At 46.1% G+C, this 18,003-nt stretch overlaps 1 protein-coding gene across 2 annotated transcripts in view; it reads left to right on the top strand.

Annotated features, from left to right (window-relative positions):
* SMOC1 (SPARC related modular calcium binding 1) overlaps window positions 1-18,003 on the top strand; it is a 167,231-nt gene that overhangs the window by 141,741 nt on the left and 7,487 nt on the right. For both annotated transcript variants that reach the window (XM_054027263.1, XM_054027265.1), the window contains exons 8-11: window positions 868-1,060; window positions 3,684-3,766; window positions 8,639-8,744; window positions 14,825-15,072. In XM_054027263.1, coding sequence (XP_053883238.1) covers window positions 868-1,060; window positions 3,684-3,766; window positions 8,639-8,744; window positions 14,825-15,072 — 630 coding nt within the window. The remainder of the gene's footprint in view (window positions 1-867; window positions 1,061-3,683; window positions 3,767-8,638; window positions 8,745-14,824; window positions 15,073-18,003) is intronic.

The raw sequence follows: 18,003 nt of genomic DNA on the forward strand, positions 1-18,003 counted from the left end.
AGCAACAATTTTCTCAGCCCTCAGGTCAAAGGCCAGATGGACGTATCTGAGGTCTTTCAACAAACAACAATTTTTCTCTCAGCTGTTTCAGTTAAATAGTTGTTAACGTTATAGGTTTGTAAAGTGTGTGTCTCATCCCTCTCTAGTGGCTGGTCCATATAGAGGACAGCAGCCTACTACATCTGCCAGCTAAATGAGTTTGTCCTGTAACTCATGTGATAGAAGCCTGACCTTTGGAACAGAAGGTTCCAGATTCCTGGATGACTCTAGGGGACATTTCCAAATGGTCTGTTCCCTAGTGCATATCTGTTTTTATCTGTTCCCTCATGGATGATGCTAACAAGGAGGCCCTTTTTTCTGTCTAGTAGGATGGAGAGGGACCAGGCCCTTTCTCTGGTCTCCCAGGATATGCTGTGTGGGGAAAGGGAAGCCTAGGTGCCCTCTCCATTCCCCAGGACATACTGGGGAGTAAGGAAGCAATAGCACGCTCTTTCCATGCCCCAGGAGTGATGGTGTTGGCCCTCCTCTCTGTTCTCCCAGGGTATGCAGTAGATGCACTCTATCTAGGACATACTGAAAGCAGGAGCAGCCTATCCATTTTGATGGCCAGAGTGGAAAATGTGTTTGGTGCACCCCTTCACAAGTGGCTGACTGTCATTATTAGGAGGAGGATTTCAGGTCCAGAATGTAACACTGATCCCTGTGCATGCTGGGAAACTCCTTTCGAATATTGGAGTTTCCTAGGGAAGGAAGCGAGATCTAGCATTCTCAGGTCTGACTAGCATCCTGAATGCTGAGGTCTGAGAGTTGCCCTGAAGCCACGTTTTGTTGCAAAGGGTGATGTTTCTTTTTTTCCTTCTTTTCCAGAGAAAGTTCACTCATGTGACCAGGAGAGACAGAGTGCCTTGGAGGAGGCCAGGCAGAACCCCCGTGAGGGTATTGTCATCCCAGAGTGTGCTCCTGGCGGGCTGTACAAACCTGTGCAATGTCATCAGTCCACAGGGTACTGCTGGTGTGTCCTGGTGGACACGGGGCGCCCCTTGCCTGGTACTTCTACCCGGTGAGAGCAACTTGCTTTGAACCTGGCTTGTAAGGTGGAGCATGAAATAACTATGAAGGAGAGAACACCAGTTCAGAGAAAACAAGGGAACCAAAGAACCCGGGAATTGCCGTACCAGAGTTATGCAGTCTAGGTTTCTGTTTACAACCGTAGATAATGCTCCAGTCAGCAACCAATGCAATTGGGCCTGAGTTGGGTGCCTAAGCCTCCTTGTCTAAATGACTATTCGTGTTTTCTTAATATTTTCCCCTCTCCCTGGACCCAGTGTCTTCTACAGCTGAATAGACTAACTAGTATCTCATATTTCTGTTATGTGCACTGAACTTGTCAGGGCTTAACTATAGGGCAAGAGGAAAGGACAAATCCAACAGAATACACACGCACACACACACACACACACACACACACACACACACACACAAATTCAGAAGTACAGCTACACTATGAAGGACCGCCCTATCTCTATCACACACTGTGCTTTTCTAGTCTTTACCATTAGTTCAGCACAGGGAGCACCTTTAGATTAGCGAATGAAGCACGGGGGTGGAAATTGGGAAACCTTAGTTCTGTTCCTGGCTGTGCCACTGACTAACTGTCAAGTCACTTCACCTCTCTCTGCTTCAGTTTCTCCATCTGTAAAATGGGGTTAATGAGAGCTGAAAAGCTCTGGGAGACTTAGGGATGAAAAGTTCTATAGGAGTACTAAGTATTATTACTTGCAGGGTGAGAGGAAGAGGAAACACACGCACAGAATGTGTGTGTGTGTTTGCCCACGTGAATGCACACTTTTTTTTTAATCCCACTGATGGGTACTGTACTTGAAGTGGAGAAGAATGCATCTTTCATTCCAGTTGTGTGCACTGGACTCAGTGAAGCAGAGAGGAAAGGACCTGTATTATAGCATATATAGTAGCACCCATCAAACTTAGGGATTTGTCAAGGCTTTCATTATCACTCACTGTTTTCACATGCTCTTAATGTTCTGATAAATGCAGCCTTTTGGCTGAAATATGCCATGTTCACTCCAAGTTCTTTTTTTTTTTTTTTCAGAATCTAGTAACCTATGTGCGAGTTAATGTAAATGTGAAGTAAACAGCCACTTCCCATATAAACTACACTTGAAGACACTTTTTTGCTCACACACAGCTCAAATACAGCTGAACTTTACAACTTGAAATGCTCAGAATGGCTGGTCCTCTCTGAGGACTGGGCCTGGTTTTTATCTGCAAAGAAAAGAACACCACCAATGAGTTCTAGACACTTGGAAACTTGGTTTTCCTGAGTGATGGTAGCAGTGCCGTAGGTTGAGGTTAGCAGCACTGATACTAACCATCGCACTAAGGGCTCAGTTGCATTGGATAGGCACGTGTCTGCATCATGGAGGAGCAGAGCCCCCACGGGAGGAAATTCAGGAGCCCTTTACTGCACAGGGGGAGCGTTACTGCTGCCCATCCTTCAGGGTGGTACAGGATGCTTCTCTTTTCTGCCCAGCCAGCAAAGATGGCCAATGCAGAGGAGAAACGGTCCTGCATCCTCCTCATACCTGCTCTCTTTGAGCTGGCTTGCAGACTTGGAGCGTTAGAAGAAAACAGTCCCTGTGTTCAGAGGCGCACAAGCCACAGGCCTGTGATCTCTGGCCACTGACTGGGTGGTACAACAGGGAAGAAAGTGGCTTGCATTATCCCCACTCTTGTGTATCCATGTAGTGGCCAGGAATAGTCTGACCCTACGTTGTCATGACTACTACTGATCTAGAACGCTCTCGGAGAACTGCACGTGCAGTCAGATTTCAATACAGAAACAGATTCTTTATTGAAATCTTTATGTTCCTGGGCATCATAAAGCTCTCCAGGTGGGATCCTGTGTGCCGCACAACTTGAAAGCTTCACAGGAACAAATTGTGGGGCTAGCAAGCTTGGATAACTAGCCTCTGTGAGTTTGAACCTAGCTCTGTCAGCAGTAGTGAGTCTGTGGACACAGCTGCTGTAGAGAAGGGCAGAGAGCGGTAGCTATTTGAGACTTTTTGAAGAGTGGGAACCAAACTTGAACTGTTTGAACTGGCAGCTAGTATAGCTCCTGGAGATGCTCTTATTGGTCTGCTCTATTTAATAGACAGGCTGCTGCATGCTGAAATGTGTACTCTGCAGGTGGTCATCTGAATCAAGGCAAGGTACAGTGCATTGCCCTCCCCCCTATCTCAAGGTTGCAGAATGCCTGGCTTGCTGTACTTAAGCTCGCATCTAAGAGAAATGAGCTTGACCTCCTGGCCAGCTAATTATTGGCCAGATTATCTTGGCCATCTAGGCAACCACCGCTAGTGAACAGTTCTTGAGGACCCCAAGGGTTGACTGCTCTCTGACAACCAAAGGGAAGAGGCCTGGGATAGAAGGCAAAATTACGTTCATGCTGATTCCTCTAAGTGCTCCCCTCTTCCTACAAGCATCACCCTGGTCATATGCAGATTGAGCCTGAGCCAATTTATTTCTCACCGGGTTTCCTGTTTTTTTCCTCTGCACTGAGCGGATGAAGTGAGACTGAAATGTTCGCCAACATCTTAATGACAACCTGATGTGTCTGAAACTATATCAAATGATTGAACCTCCTTCCCCTCTTCCTTTTCCAGCTATGAGACCCCAGTGTGTGAAAGTGATGCCAGATCGAAGAGCACAGAGATTGACGATCCATTCAAGGACCGAGAGCTTCCAGGTTAGAGTGGAGCAGACATCCGTCTGTCATTAATGCGGGTTACGTGAGAGAAGGGGAAAGTCCATGCATTGTTTAGGAGAATGGGGATTTACCGTATGTTTGTTTTAGCATGGGTTTTCGGTCGGGGTGTGTGTGTGTGTGTGTGTGTGTGTGTGTGTGATGGTCTCTTCACCTTTTGGCGTCCATTCCAGGCAATGTACTAGAGGCACTACTGGTTTACAGAGGGTAGGGTGACCAGACAGCAAGTGTGAAAAATCAGGACAGGGGGTGGGGAGTAATAGGAGCCTATATAAGAAAAAGACCCCAAAATCGGGACTGTCCTATAAAATCAGGACATCTGGTCACCCTAACAGAGGGGGATGTAAAAGCCTAAAATTTTCCTATGGGCTGGCTTGTCCCTCCCCTTCCTGGTGTATGTCTGCCATTTGAAAACAAAATACTGACACAGCAAAGCAGTATCTCTGAAAGAAAAATGGTATCCATCTCTTGCTCAATGAGACTGTGGGAACAAGCAGGTTCAAGCTTGAGAGAGGTCATCTTTGAACCTTTGTCTGGACAGGGCCACTTTTCTCTAATCAGTGACACTTTCACAGCTTCAGCACCTACCTTTGGCAGCCACCGCAGGTATCCAGTGACATAGTTGGCAATGACTGGCTGACCAACAACCAGTCCCTTGCTACTAATGCAGACAAAGGACAGTAGTGCTCCTGGTGTATGCTGATGGTTTGACCAATGCTGGCTGCTCAGTTAAGCTGGGCTGAATCCCTCCTTTCCAGCCTGCAGGTCCAGGTCTTCCCTTATCCCTGCCTGCTACAGGGCTCAGCTTGGTCGGTAGCTGTTCCTGGCCAACCAATCCCAGAATCTCACCTCTTTCCTTACAACTCAGAATGGTCCCCTCCCTGGAGTAGAAGGTGAAAATTGCATGCACCTCCTGGGGGATTGATTGTGGGTGGGTGGGTGGTTCCCCACCATTTGAGGGCAGAGGATGAAAACGGCTTTCTCATCCGCCTTTGTGTGCTCTAGTTGCTGCCTCCTTCCCTGCCCTTTGGGGAGAGAGGGTAAAAATTGGTCCCTTCCCTTCATTTGTATGGAGCTTGGACGTGGGGCAGAAATTGCAGGGTTGCCCCAACCTAGCGTGTGTGTATGCAAGAAAATAGCTGGGTGTATGGCTGCGCACATAGGAAAATACAGCCATCTGAGAACAGAAGAATCATTGGTGCAGAGACCGGGGGTGGGGGTGAGAGAGAGAGAGAGAGGCAAGTAGAAGTAATGAGCTGAGAGGGAAATGTTCATAGAATAGGAGGAGGAGGCAGAGAGAAACTGGGAAAGGGAGAAGGAGAAATTGAAATAACACAATTAAGAAAGGAGAGAACAAAACATAGAGCACTAGGAGATAGAGGGCAAAAAGGAAATAAAAGAACAACTTGCTCGTTAACCTTGTTGGAGAACTAGAATAAAGAAATTAATGTTGAAAAAGACAAGAAAAGATTTAAGATTCAGTAGAAGGAAAAAGAAAAGAGAAAAGTGGAGTGATAGAAAAGCTAAGGCAGGAAAATGTAAGGGAGGCATAGTCGCTTTTAAAAATCAATTTATCAGAAGTGTAATGCCTAAATATGTGCACACAAATTGGGTAGTATGCTGGAGTAAGGCTATGTCTACACTACAGACCTTACAGTGGCACAGCCCTACCACTACAGCTGCACCTCTGTAAGGTCTCCCATGCAACTGTTCTATGCTAACGGGAAAGACCTCTCCTGTCTGCATAATTAAACCAGGAGTAACTCCTGCCGACATAGCGCTGTCCACACTGGCGCTTTGTTGGTGAAACTTATGTTAGTCAGGGAGGGTCCAGTCTCCCATTACCCAGTATATTCCGGGTAATCAGGAAGAGGGCCTTATCCCACCCTCTGCATTACAGAAAGAGGTTCTCCTCACCGGCATGTTCCAATGGACACACTGTATGGAAGTGGCATCTCAAGATGTCATGGACTTGAAGAAGAATCATTGCCTCATAAGTAACAAGTCACAGGGCCGGCTCTAGGTTTTTGCCAAGCCCCATGCTCTGCCCAAGCAACAAAAAAGCCACAAGTGGCCGGAATGCTGCCCAACAAAAAAAGAATGGCCAGAATGCCGCCCCTGGAAATATGTCGCCCCAAGCACGTGCTTGCTTTGCTGGTGCCTAGAGCCGGTCCTGACAGGTTATAATGGTTCTGAAACATAGGACCTGTTTTCAAGGATGTTTCCTCAGTGAGGGAAGCAAATGAATCAGTTCTGCAATCTATTAACGAAGGGGTGAGGTAGAGGATCTCTGCCCCAGATACTTAGTGGGGCTTGAAGAGAGAGTCCCTGCCTGGGCTTTTCATGGAGCAGTAAGGAAAAGGGGTTTGGGGAGGGATGGATGGCCCCTGCCTAAGCCCCACCCTCAATTAATGTAGGTGGCCACTCAAGGTGCCCCCCCATCTCTCAAACTCCCAGGTACAATTAATTTGGGCTGCTTGTCCTCCCCGGTAGAATTTTGGCTGCTATCCACTCCCTGTCTCCCGGGCACCCTGCTGTGTGCGCTCCCCACAGAGCTGTCCTTCCAGCTGCTGTTACTCTGCCTCCTGCTCCTCTCACACCCTTCTAAGGAACAGAAAGAAGGTGCCCAATTGCTCAGAGACCAACCTTATTTTCCCAGAAGGGAGGGAGAGAGGTTGGGAGGAGGGAGTGGAGCCTTCCAGCCTATAAAGAGCCCAGTAGCTCGAGGCCTGCCTCACTTCTTGCTCTCCATCCTTTTTCCTCCTGGACTCCTTCCCTGGAACCTTCTCTCTGCTCCTTGGGGAATGGGGGGGGGTCTAGAGCTTCCAGAAAAGAGCATCTCTTCTTCCTTTGCCCCAGCCCCAGCAACTGCAGCTACTGCTCCCTGTCCTTTGGGACACTGCTTGAGAATGCGGCGCAGCAGGACAGGTGGCAGAAACCACTGTAATGGGGAGGGGACTGCATACTGTGGCACAGATGTGGTGTGGTCTCAATGGCAGATTCTGCTAATGCGAATCCCCTGCAGCTTCCCCTTTCTTTCTCCCCAGATGTATTGGGCAACTCCTTCAGCTAGATGCTTGGGTGTATTCACTTGCACTACGGTTACTGTCATTGCTGCTAAGGAACCCCCCAGAGGGTTGCTGATCCCAGCTGCAAACTGAGAACTGCTGTGGTTCTTGTTCATTTGTGACTCCATTTATAGACTCATAGACTTTATGGCCAGAAGGGACCATCATGACCATCTAGTCTGACCTCCTGCACAATGCAGGCCACAGAACCTCACCCACCCACTCCTGTAATAGCTGAGTTACTGAAGTCCTCACATCCTGATTTAAAGATTTCAAGTTACAGAGAATCCCACCGTTTACACTAATTTAAACCTGCAAATGACCTGTGCTCCATGCTCCAGACACCTGGGAAAAAAATTCTCAGTAGTAACTGAGAGCCCTCCCCATCTAATGTCCCATCACCAGCCATTGGGATATTTTGCTACAAACAGTCAGAGATCGGTTACGTGACATTGTAGGCAGTCTCATCATGCCATCCCATTTGATTCAGGCTGGAGATTTCTCTCACATAGCCAGTGTATTAACTGGGCTTAGGTTTGATGAGCCATTCGTGATTCACACAGTCACATCAAAAGAGTGAGGGAAGGAGAGGAGAGCTATAGGATGTTCTGTTACTTTCCCATTCCTATTTGCTCTCCCTGCTGAGTAATACTCCCAAGTCAAACATGAGTGAGATCTTCCCAATTACTCTTAATTGTCTGAGAGGGACGCCTTTATTGGAGGACTCGGTGAGGTTGTCCAAAGGGTCACCCCATCCTTTGCCACCTACATTACTGCAGCCACTACATTAATTGCACCCTCATAAAAAATCCTGCAGATACCAAGGGGAGAGAAACTTACACTCCCACACCCACACGTGTGTACATGCACACATACTATGCTATACAAAGCATGTCATGGCTGCTTCCACAAGAACCAGAAGAAAGAAGGAAGGAGAATTTGTCATTTGCTATCTGCAAGCAACTCTGCTAGTCCCAGCAGAGGGTGAGATGCTGAGACCCCTGGGAGATGACTTCTAGCACATGTTTTTTCAACTTTCTCATTTCTGCAAAAAAGCTCTTTTAAGTGAGTGGTCTACTCCTGCTGTCATAGCAGCTTACCCTTTACGTTGCTGACATTTTCTGGACTGCCTGCCAAATGAGTGCTAAGGGGCGGGTGAGTGTGTGTAATATACATGATATGGGGAGATGCTAGTGACTGTTTTCCTTAGGCTGGGTATGGCAGAAAATTGAGCCTGCCTTAACAAAGGAGGAATTTAGTTATAATAATTTGCAAGTCACTTTCAGCTGTCAGAGCAATTGTGGTAAGTTTCTAGATCTTTGTCATGGGTCGTGTGTGTGCGTGTATGGGAACGTAGAAAATGTTGACAATGGTGCTCTGTGTGTGGGAGGCTGGCAGGGGTTACCGGGAGCATGCCAGGAATCAGCAGTGAATGCTGATTCTGCTCAACAGAGGAAGTTGGTGATCTGAGGCCATTACTAGACCCCAGAGGAGTCACCCAGTGAAGTGAGGAAGAAGGTAGACAACTAGGGGCACCAACCAGGAAAGAAGTGAACAGTAGTATTCATGCAAAACACAGTCAGATCTGGAGGTGGCTGGAATTAGCAGAGTACATGTGAGAGGCTAAAAGCTGCTCAAGGATTCTTCTACCTTTGATTAGAGACTTATTAAAGGTGCCATATTCAACCTTACAGAGACTATGCTATCTCCCCATTGAAGAAGGTTGAATCAGGGTAGGAGACTGACTTTGTGTTCTCAAGATACTCTTCCTCTTCACGTTTTGCAGGCTGCCCAGAAGGGAAGAAAGTAGAATTTATTACCAGCTTACTAGATGCTCTGACTACGGACATGGTACAGGCCATTAACTCAGCTGCACCTGCTGGAGGTGGGAGGTGAGTCTGGAAAGCGTTCAGACGTGAATGAGACAGCTACAGGTCTCCGGAGGCAGGGCCGGTTCCAGGCACCAGCTTACCAAGCAGGTGCTTGGGGCGGCCACTTCGGAGAGGGGCGGCACGTCCAGCTGTTTGGCGGCAATTCGGCGGATGGTCCCTCACTCCTGCTTGTAGCGAAGGACCTCCCGCCGAATTGCCGCCGCAGATGTTTTTTTGTTTGGCTGTTTGGGGCGCCAAAACCCTGAAGCTGGCCCTGTCTGGAGGTATGTCAAGTGGGGTGGGGGTTTCTTGCTCTGAACTAGAGCTCATTCTGATTCTACTGGATACAAGGAGAACTAATGCCACAGCTCCAAACTCTGTTTTGTCACTGTAACCCTGACCACCTGCCCCTGCAAGGTCAGCACATCCCATTTACAGTGTTTAATGAGAACTCAGTAGGAGGAAGTCACTTTGTCTTTCATCCTCTGGTGCATAAAGAGAGGCCTAATAAAATTCAGATCTGTTTATGGAGGCTCTGTGGACTAGTGGCTATAACGGGACTGAGAATCCAAATTCTTGTGTTGCCAACTCTTGCAATTTCAGCTGGGGCTAGAGGCCCTCTGGCTATGATGTGAGAAGCTCCACCCTCTTGCAAATTTCAGCCATGCCCAGAGGCGCTGGAACAATTTTTATAGTGGGGGTGCTGAGATCCATTGAGCTAAACTGTAAACCTTGTATATAATAGAAACAACTTTAAGCTAGAGGGGTGTGGCAGCCCCACCAGTACCCCTAGTTCCAGCACCTATGGGGAAAACCCCTCTGACTTCCCCATGTCCCCACTTCTTGGGGAAGAACAGCCAATCAAGCTGCTGTGGGAGGTAAGCAGAGTTCTCCCCCTTCCCTTTGGAGACAGGAGGCATTCTTGGGTGGGGGAGGGGTGAGAGAGAGCAGCCGACACCATTCTCACAGGAGGGGAAGGAGAGGAGGGAGCAGAAACACCCCAGCAGCTCTGTTCCCCCTCTTCCCCCCCGCCCCGAACAATGAGCCATTCTGCTCTTAGCTCCTCTCTCTCTCTCTCTCTGGAAAGGGGGAGAAGGGACCCTACTGTAGTCCCCTCTCCCCAGACCTGGGAGAGAGGGTTGAAGAATCCCTGGAGCTGCAGGAGGAGCAGAGGTGGTGCTGGGGGCAAAGGCAGAACTGATGTGGGGTGTTGGGAGGTGACTAGTGACTTGATGTGCTGGGAGAGGGGCAGATGTGGGGCTGGGTGGGGACACAAAATGAATTAACTGGAATGTTGGGCTTTGGGGAGAAGCTGGGAGCTCTGTGCCGTCAGGCAGGCAGTGAGGCCTCCTGCAGCTGATGTCAACATCACCTCACTGTGTACATTTGGGAGAGCTGGCTACACCATTTAAATGGCCATGTACACATTGGGGGTGGGCAGGGGGAGTTCAGACCTCAAAAGACAGGCCAACCCCCCCCCCCCATGCAATCTTTTAAATAAATCTCATGATATGTTGAGGGGTGGCTTATGATTTCTGAACTTCTGGGCTTGGCATCACGGGATTCTGTTTCCAGCTCTTCCATGGATGGGGTGTGAGATGTCAGGCAGCCTTTTAACTTCTTCATGCCTCTGGTTGCACATCTGTAAAGTGGGATAATAACACTGTCCTACTGCACAGAAATGTTGAGGATTAATATGTTGGTGTTGGTGAAGTCTTGGTGTATAGAAAGGCAAAGGATTATTATTCTGGTTTATGTATGATCTGCTGGATAACACTGAAGTGTTTAATGCCAGCCGAAAGTGCAGATTGAAGTATTTAGAGGTGTGCAGGACAGACATGCACATATGTGTGTGTTTTATTTAGGGCAGTCATGCTGGCATACCCTATTGCTCCAGAGAAAGTGAGAGCCATGCATGTGTTTGATATTGGAGGGTCAATGTGCAAATGTCCCCGACTTTCATCTTTGAAGATACTGAAGGGAGCAGAATGGTCTCTAATTGCCTGACATAAATATTTGTTTCTGAGGGTTTCACCTTATGCCCAGTTATTCTCAGTATTGGTAGTTGTGCATCAATATCTACTTAAAGTCCTCTGAATCACGGTTGTGGCTGAGGGCCTATGAACTGAATACTGTACAGTCCATCAGGTACCAATATGCCTGGCATATCAGAATGCATACAAACAGAATGAAAAACGTTTGTATAGTAGTATAAGTTAAATACGCTAGAGTGGAAACAATCTGTCCCTTCCTAGATATAAGCACTCCAAATGCCAATTTTGGGAAATTTGCATGGTACAAAGCAGTGGATGTGGGTAAAGGAAAGCCCTTGAATATTTCATATTTATTTAGCATCCCTTTTGGATTTCTCTGTCAGCACTCTTGCAAATAAACTTGACCACAAAGCAGTATTGTAGGGAGGAGAGATGTCCATAAGGACCAACTACCTTTCTAAAAACCTTGCAAGCTTACCTCCTAAGTCCTCAAAGTGTTGTGTATTTCTAACCTTTTAATGGGGCCCTTCTGGCAGCATCCTTCACCATCTTGCTTTTCACAATCTTCATGTTGATTTATTTCAAGCTACAGTGTCAACAGCCAGTGCGCAAGGGGAAAAAGAAACCTTTCACCAGCCCACTCCAAGTGAGGCAAATTGCTCCACCACCCAAATATTTTGCATGCCTGCAGCCATAATTAAATGCAAGAAACTCCTCTGGCGTAAACTTCCACATGCACCAGGCCATCTCCAAAGGGAGTGCGTCCAACTTTTCCATTGTACCACACCATCCTGGTGGCATATATCTTGCAGAGAAAGCATCTTAGGAATCAGAGACTTTGAAATAAATAATATATTGGTACAACTTTTATTTTGGATCTCTGAGTCTGCAGAGTTAGTGCTGCAGTCCCACTGTACAGTCCTCCCGGGGAGGGGGAAATTCTAGTACACTTCAGAAATTTCTAAAAATGACCTCAAATTGTTTTTATTCTCTCTAATATTTTATCTACAAGATTCAACTTCTCACCAGTGCTAGAAACGAAATCTTTATCCTAGGAGAAAGAGGTGTTCCTAACTCTCGAAAAGGCTAAAACACTCATTATTAGCCCTGACAATTTGTGACCTGTTTGGTTTATGAGATACTGGACCACAACCTTGCCACTGTGCCCATAATAAATGTTAATTTTGCACTTCTTTGATCAGGCAGGGCACATCTGAGAGGAAAGAAGAAAAATTATGGTGGGTCTGTTTGTTTATTTTTTTAATGTCAGCTGAGGTGATCAAAGTTGTGAGACAAATTGCATTTACTGTGTGGCCATCACCACCCATATTATAACTATAGCAGCCAGAATCACTCCAACTAAGCTTGCACAACAGTTTCCATTCTAACACCCTTTTCTGCTTTCTCATAACTTTACGACACTTTCATCTTTCAGGCTGAAATTTCCAGTGCTTGCTGTCTGCCCAAATAGGCTGTCGCTGCCACCCCACTTTTATTTCATTTTTTTAAGTTTGAGCAAAAATAGCTAATGGTCTGAAGCAAATGTAAAATCATTGCTGATAACATTTCTGGATGACACAAAGATTCGCAGACTGGTACATGATCATGAGGATAGGGCAGTCATAATGAGTAGAGCTGGGCAGGAAATAGTTTTCTCATCCCGCTGAAATGTTTGAGCTTTCAAAAATGTTCCTGTTCGGTATCAGGACCAAACCAAGACCTTTTGAAGTTTTTTGATGTAAAAAGAGACAGAAAGCTAAAAGGTCTGTTTTGGAATACCCAATAGCCCAATGGTTAGGGCACTTGCATGGGATTCGGGAGACCCAGGTTTAAGTCCCAACTCTGTCTGATTCAGACCAAGGATGTGAATCTTGATCTCCCACGTCCCAGGTGAGTACCCTGCCTACTGGGCTGTTGGCTATTCGGAGGGTGGGGTCCTCTCTCCATCCTAGACCTGAGAAACTTTTCCCAATGGTAGCTACATGAAAACTGGTGTATGTTCCCTCAAAGATTTGGTTTCAGGGATTTGGCATTTTCCAAGGAAAAACTGTTTCATTGAAAATTTCCTGATCAACTCTAATAGAGAGTAATTTGTAACAGCCCAGAAGTGAATTATGCAAAAGAAATTGTCAAATAAAAGCTTTAAAAATAGGTTTTGTAGTTTATTTTATTCTCCCTGGTTTTTAAGGTTCGTTTGAATTTATTATTTCAGGTTTCCCAAGGCCTTGGGGCAGGGCCTTCCCTTCAAATATCTATTTTTTATCACTTGTAAAGCTGCTTGAGAAGCTTGCCAGTGATCACCATCTTCCCCCAGACTCTGATCACGACCTTCCATGCCATGCTGTAGACTTCCCCTCCTTACCATTCTGAATTAAAGTGCAGATTGATGAGGTGGTTGTTTTTCACTTACCTAAACAGCAGTATCTGCTTTGTAGAAGGATGCTGAGAAGGCTGGAGGGCCCAAAATACGGCAGCCCTTTCTGTCCCCCAGCTGCGCAACAGAGAAGATGTCATCCTTGCCCTTTTCAAATGGATCCCTGATACAGAAGAGACCACTAGTCTCTAAAACTGTCACCAGTCTTGTTTCAATGTCTTCAGAAGCTTCACCTGTAATGGGATTGAACCTAGGTATTTATACTGCACCCACAACCATAGACCCACACAGGAATCTGAATTTATAATTCACCCAAGCTTCCTGTCACCATTAGGGTGGAGTAAAACAGCATGCTTGGAATCTGGGCTGCACTTCTGGAGGTCGTCTTACAGCAGTAAGCCAGAGGTAGAGCACTAGGCGGCAGTGCAGCCATGTAATGACTGCCCACCAGCTACTTTCTGGGGAGGGCTGGCTGAGCTACTTCACTCTTGAGAAAGAGACTAAAGTCTTTGCCCAGGTTTAGTCTTAATCTGTCTTGGCCCCTTCTCTACCCCCACTTGCAGAGGAAAGAAAAACAGAGGCCACCTCTGGAAGCTATTCAGTTTTTATAGCATCATTCCCTTGAACACATTTTGTTTCCTCCTTATTGAGAACTGTTTATTTGCTGCTGTTAGATAGGCAGCATGCGGCGCACAAGACGCTGTTTGTTTTTTTTTGTTTGTTTTTTGTTTTGTTTTTTAAATGGCTCCACAAAAACAGTGGCTATTTTCCTCACCATTCTTCTCTGGTGAAATAATGATTTGAAATTGAAAGCTGCTGGTCCTGACCCCTTGATTTTTCCTCAGTTTTTCTTTCTCCCTCGCTCTGCTCCTTTTTTCACAGATACAGAATGTGAACCCACTAGTGTTGCATCAAACCTGCAATGTTGGAGTTTGAAATGCGGCAAAACGAGTTTGCCTATTCCTGCTTAATGGATTTGTGGCATTTGCCTGCTGCAGTATTGGATAGTGCCTTAAAACAATGTGAAAACAGTTTTAAAAAATGCAGTGAATAAAATACGTGAGGCAAGATCACATAAACAGACACAGCAAAATTGTCCAAAGACTTTTTCAAATAAATAAATGCATCTTGCATTAAATCAATTCGAAGAGTTGGATCTTGTTCCTAGTGATTGGGGTCCACATCATTATAAACCACTGTCACATTTGGCACTAAGTGTTCCCTTCGCCAGCAGTCTCAGCTGAGAGACCAAGGACTAAATGGGCCATGAAGACGGAACTGTAGTCTCACTCAAGAGCCTTCTGGGATAAGGCTGAGGCACAGTGCTTGGGAGAAAGTGGTAGGGAAGTTTGTATTGCTGCTGCCCGGGTGATCCCTGCTTGGTGGATACAGAAAGGATGTCGGTCATTAGGGCTGTCCATCCGCTACCTTTCAGTGGTGTGCAAATTCTTTGTCTGTTTATGCCTCTCCCAAACCAGTGCTAGTCCATGAAACTTAAGTATAGAGGGAGGAGTTTTGAAACCTGTGATCACAGAGGATCATTTACCCAGGGTACCTAGCCTACTCTAGAAATAACAGCCTTCCAGACCAGGAATCTGCTTCTCCTGGTCATAGGAGGCAAAATACGATACAGGTTGTCATAAATGGAGAAAGGGATGTGGCTGGGCAAAAGGCACTTAGTCATTAACAAGAGCATCCCGGTTGTTTGGGGGCCTGTGTATCTTGTTTTCTAGGTTCTCTGAGCCGGATCCCAGCCACACGCTGGAGGAGCGGGTGGTACATTGGTACTTCAGCCAGCTGGACAACAATAGCAGCAGTGACATCAACAAGCGGGAGATGAAGCCCTTTAAGCGGTACGTGAAGAAGAAAGCCAAGCCCAAGAAATGTGCTCGACGCTTCGCCGACTACTGTGACCTCAACAAAGACAAGTCTATCTCGCTGCAGGAGCTGAAGGGGTGCTTGGGAGTCAGCAAGGAAGGAGGTGAGCCATTTTCCTTTCAGAACTGGAGCGACAAGGCAGCCAGCTGTGCTGAGTTAAAACAAAATCCGCAACATGGCATTGAAGGTTTGAGCTGCTCAACTTACAGGCAAAAAGATGGGAGCATCTAGCAGCCAGCCCTGCAAATGCCCTTCATTCTTGTTGTTTTATTATTTGTTTTGTGATGGCGCTTAAGGGAAGGAAGGGGCACAGCCGGTGGGGTTCACCACAGGGAATTCTGTAGATCTAACATGCTGTGTAGGGGCATACGTGCCCCTTGGCTACAATTACAGCTCCTGGGCCAAACCATCGGGATGTGTGTGCATGTGCACATGCCTTTCTCCCAGTCAGCCCGGTCTTTGATGCCACATGCAAAACTCATTTGCACCAGATTAGCACTGGGTGGTTGCATTTGGTTGTTAGCACCTTAATATTACTGTTATATCTTCTATGTGCATTACAAACTTTAATTAATGCAAGCCTGTAACGTTGCTGGTCCACAGTGCTAAAGTAACCGGCTTCCCTAGTTTAATGGAAGCTTTTCCCTGCTCCCCAGTAATTTGCCGTGGAATAATATACAATAATAGTAACTGTATTCCTTAATTTTATTACCTTCTTCCACTAAGATTAATGTGAAAAATCAGTATTAGAGCTATCTGGCTTTAGAATGTTTCAAAGAGTTCCACAGGATGACTGTGTGAAGAAATACTTCCTTATGTTTTGTTTTAAACCTGCTGCCTATTAATTTCATTGGGTGACCCCTAGTTCTTGTGTTATGAGAAGGAATAAATAACACTTCATTATTTATTTTCTCCACGCCAGTCTTGATTTTACCGCTATCCTATCTCTCCCTTAATCATCTTTTTTTTTTTTTTTCCAAGCTGAAAAGTCCCACTCATATTAATCTCTTATGGAAGCTGTTCCATACCCCTGATCATTTTTGTTGCCCTTTTTTGAACCTTTTCCAATTCCAATATATCTTGAGATGAGGTGTCCAGATATGAACACAGTATTCAAGATGTGGGTGTACCATGGACTTACATAGAGACAATATGATATTTTCTGATGTATCTATCCCTTTCCTAATGGTTCCTAACACTCTGTTAGCATGCACAAGTAGCATGGGGGAGTCTTTTTTGGGGGAAAGGGGTGGAGGCACAATACTGAGCATTTGAGAGTGACACGGAGGATATTATAGAGCGGGGGGATCCTGGGACACAGAATCTTCCTTTGACGTTTCTTCTCTCTTCTGTGTGGTTAAAGAGATGGCATTAAACAACCAATTAAAGAAGCAAAGAGTCTGTGAAGGATTGAAGGGCAGGTTGGCTCTGCCTCTCTCCTTTGTAGTCTTCCCACTTTAAAAGTAGCTCGTCCCCCACCACACTCCACCTTTCCCTGCCACTGTGTCTGCACTCGAGCTGGAAAGTGTCAATCCCAGCTTGAGGAGACATACCACACTAGCTCTGATTGAGCTAGCCCACTAAAATTAGAAGCGTAGCTTCCATGGCACCAGGAGCTTGCCACTCTGAGTACATACCTATGGGCTCAGACGGGATCGTACTCAAGGCTGCTAGCCTCTCACGCACTTGTGGTAGAAAGATCGCTTGGGGCTGAGGAGTGGAGTTGTCTGCCCACCATATTAGAGCTTCAGTATCAATTTACCCGGAGTTTTCCCACTTGTCTTTTTAAAGATAAGCAGGTTTAAATGAATGTCACTGTCAGCAGTCTGGCTCTGCAATACCAAGTTTGAATGCAAAGGGCTTTCTCTAGCATCTGCTTGTTCATGTGCAAATTCTGCCTGGCCTAAGAGGAGGAGTAGACAATTTCTGTAAAAGCAGTTACCTGTTTAAGATCAGGAGGGGAAATAAAACCTTTGAGAGTTACTGAAGTGTAGCCTTCAGTTTGTTTTCAACCATATTCAAACAGTACAGTTGCAATAACACAGACTTGCAGAGAAATTTTTGAAATTTCCACGGAAGGTCAAACCTCCATGGGAGAGCAGGCTTGGCTTCTGTGTTCTTGCTCATTAGACTCGCATGCAATGGTGGAGGCGTTGCTTTGGGGTGCACAAGGTGCCTTACTGTATTATAGAATGAACAGTGCCTTGGTGGGTCTGAAAAGCTATTCTGTCGTGTGATTTCCACTAATGAGAGTTCAGGGGTAAGCAGGTGTATGACAATGCTTTAAATTCATGTGTTTGATGGTGGAGGAATAGGAAGGGTGCTTGCTTCTGTAGGACACCCAAAATATTCAGAGGAAAAAAGATAGCACTTCAGAGAGCCAAACCCACTGCAGTTAATTGTGGTTTCAAGCAGTACTGAGCAATCCCCTCTAGAGGCCTCTGCAGGAGGTGTTAGCCAGTTGGTGACACCCAGATTAGTATTAAAAACAACAAGGAGTCTGGTGGCATCTTAAAGACTAACCAATTTATTTGGGCATAAGCTTTTGTGGATAAAACACAACAACACTTCTTCAGATGCAGATCTGTATGTGTGTCTAAGCTAAAAGAAGGAGAAACTCATATAGATCCTGAATTTTTATTGCCAGGATCCTGAGCAGGGTCCCAGTTAGCTATGGAAGAATCTACCTTTTGACAACAGAGCTCAGCTTTTTTTTCTTCTACACCCTGACCCACAGGCAATGAAATAAGTTAGCTGGAACTTCTCTGACCTTGCTGGGAGAGGTGGCTGGCATGAAACTGGCGTTCTGAGGGGCTTTAAATAACTTAGCACATTTATTCAGTTCCTCTTATTAATGATTTAAATAATCCAGCAGGTTTGTATTGTGGGTTCTAATTTAAACTCCACTATCTCCCTGACTCTCTCTTTCTCCATTCTCTTCCGCATTCTACTGCTTGTGCCTCTGACTCCACAGTTCTCCTGTGGCTCCCTCCCGCCATCTTTCTAAGTGTCCCCTTATCCTTCTTCTGCATAG

This window comes from Malaclemys terrapin, chromosome 4 (genome assembly GCF_027887155.1).
Source record: "Malaclemys terrapin pileata isolate rMalTer1 chromosome 4, rMalTer1.hap1, whole genome shotgun sequence".
Lineage (NCBI taxonomy): Eukaryota > Metazoa > Chordata > Testudines > Emydidae > Malaclemys > Malaclemys terrapin.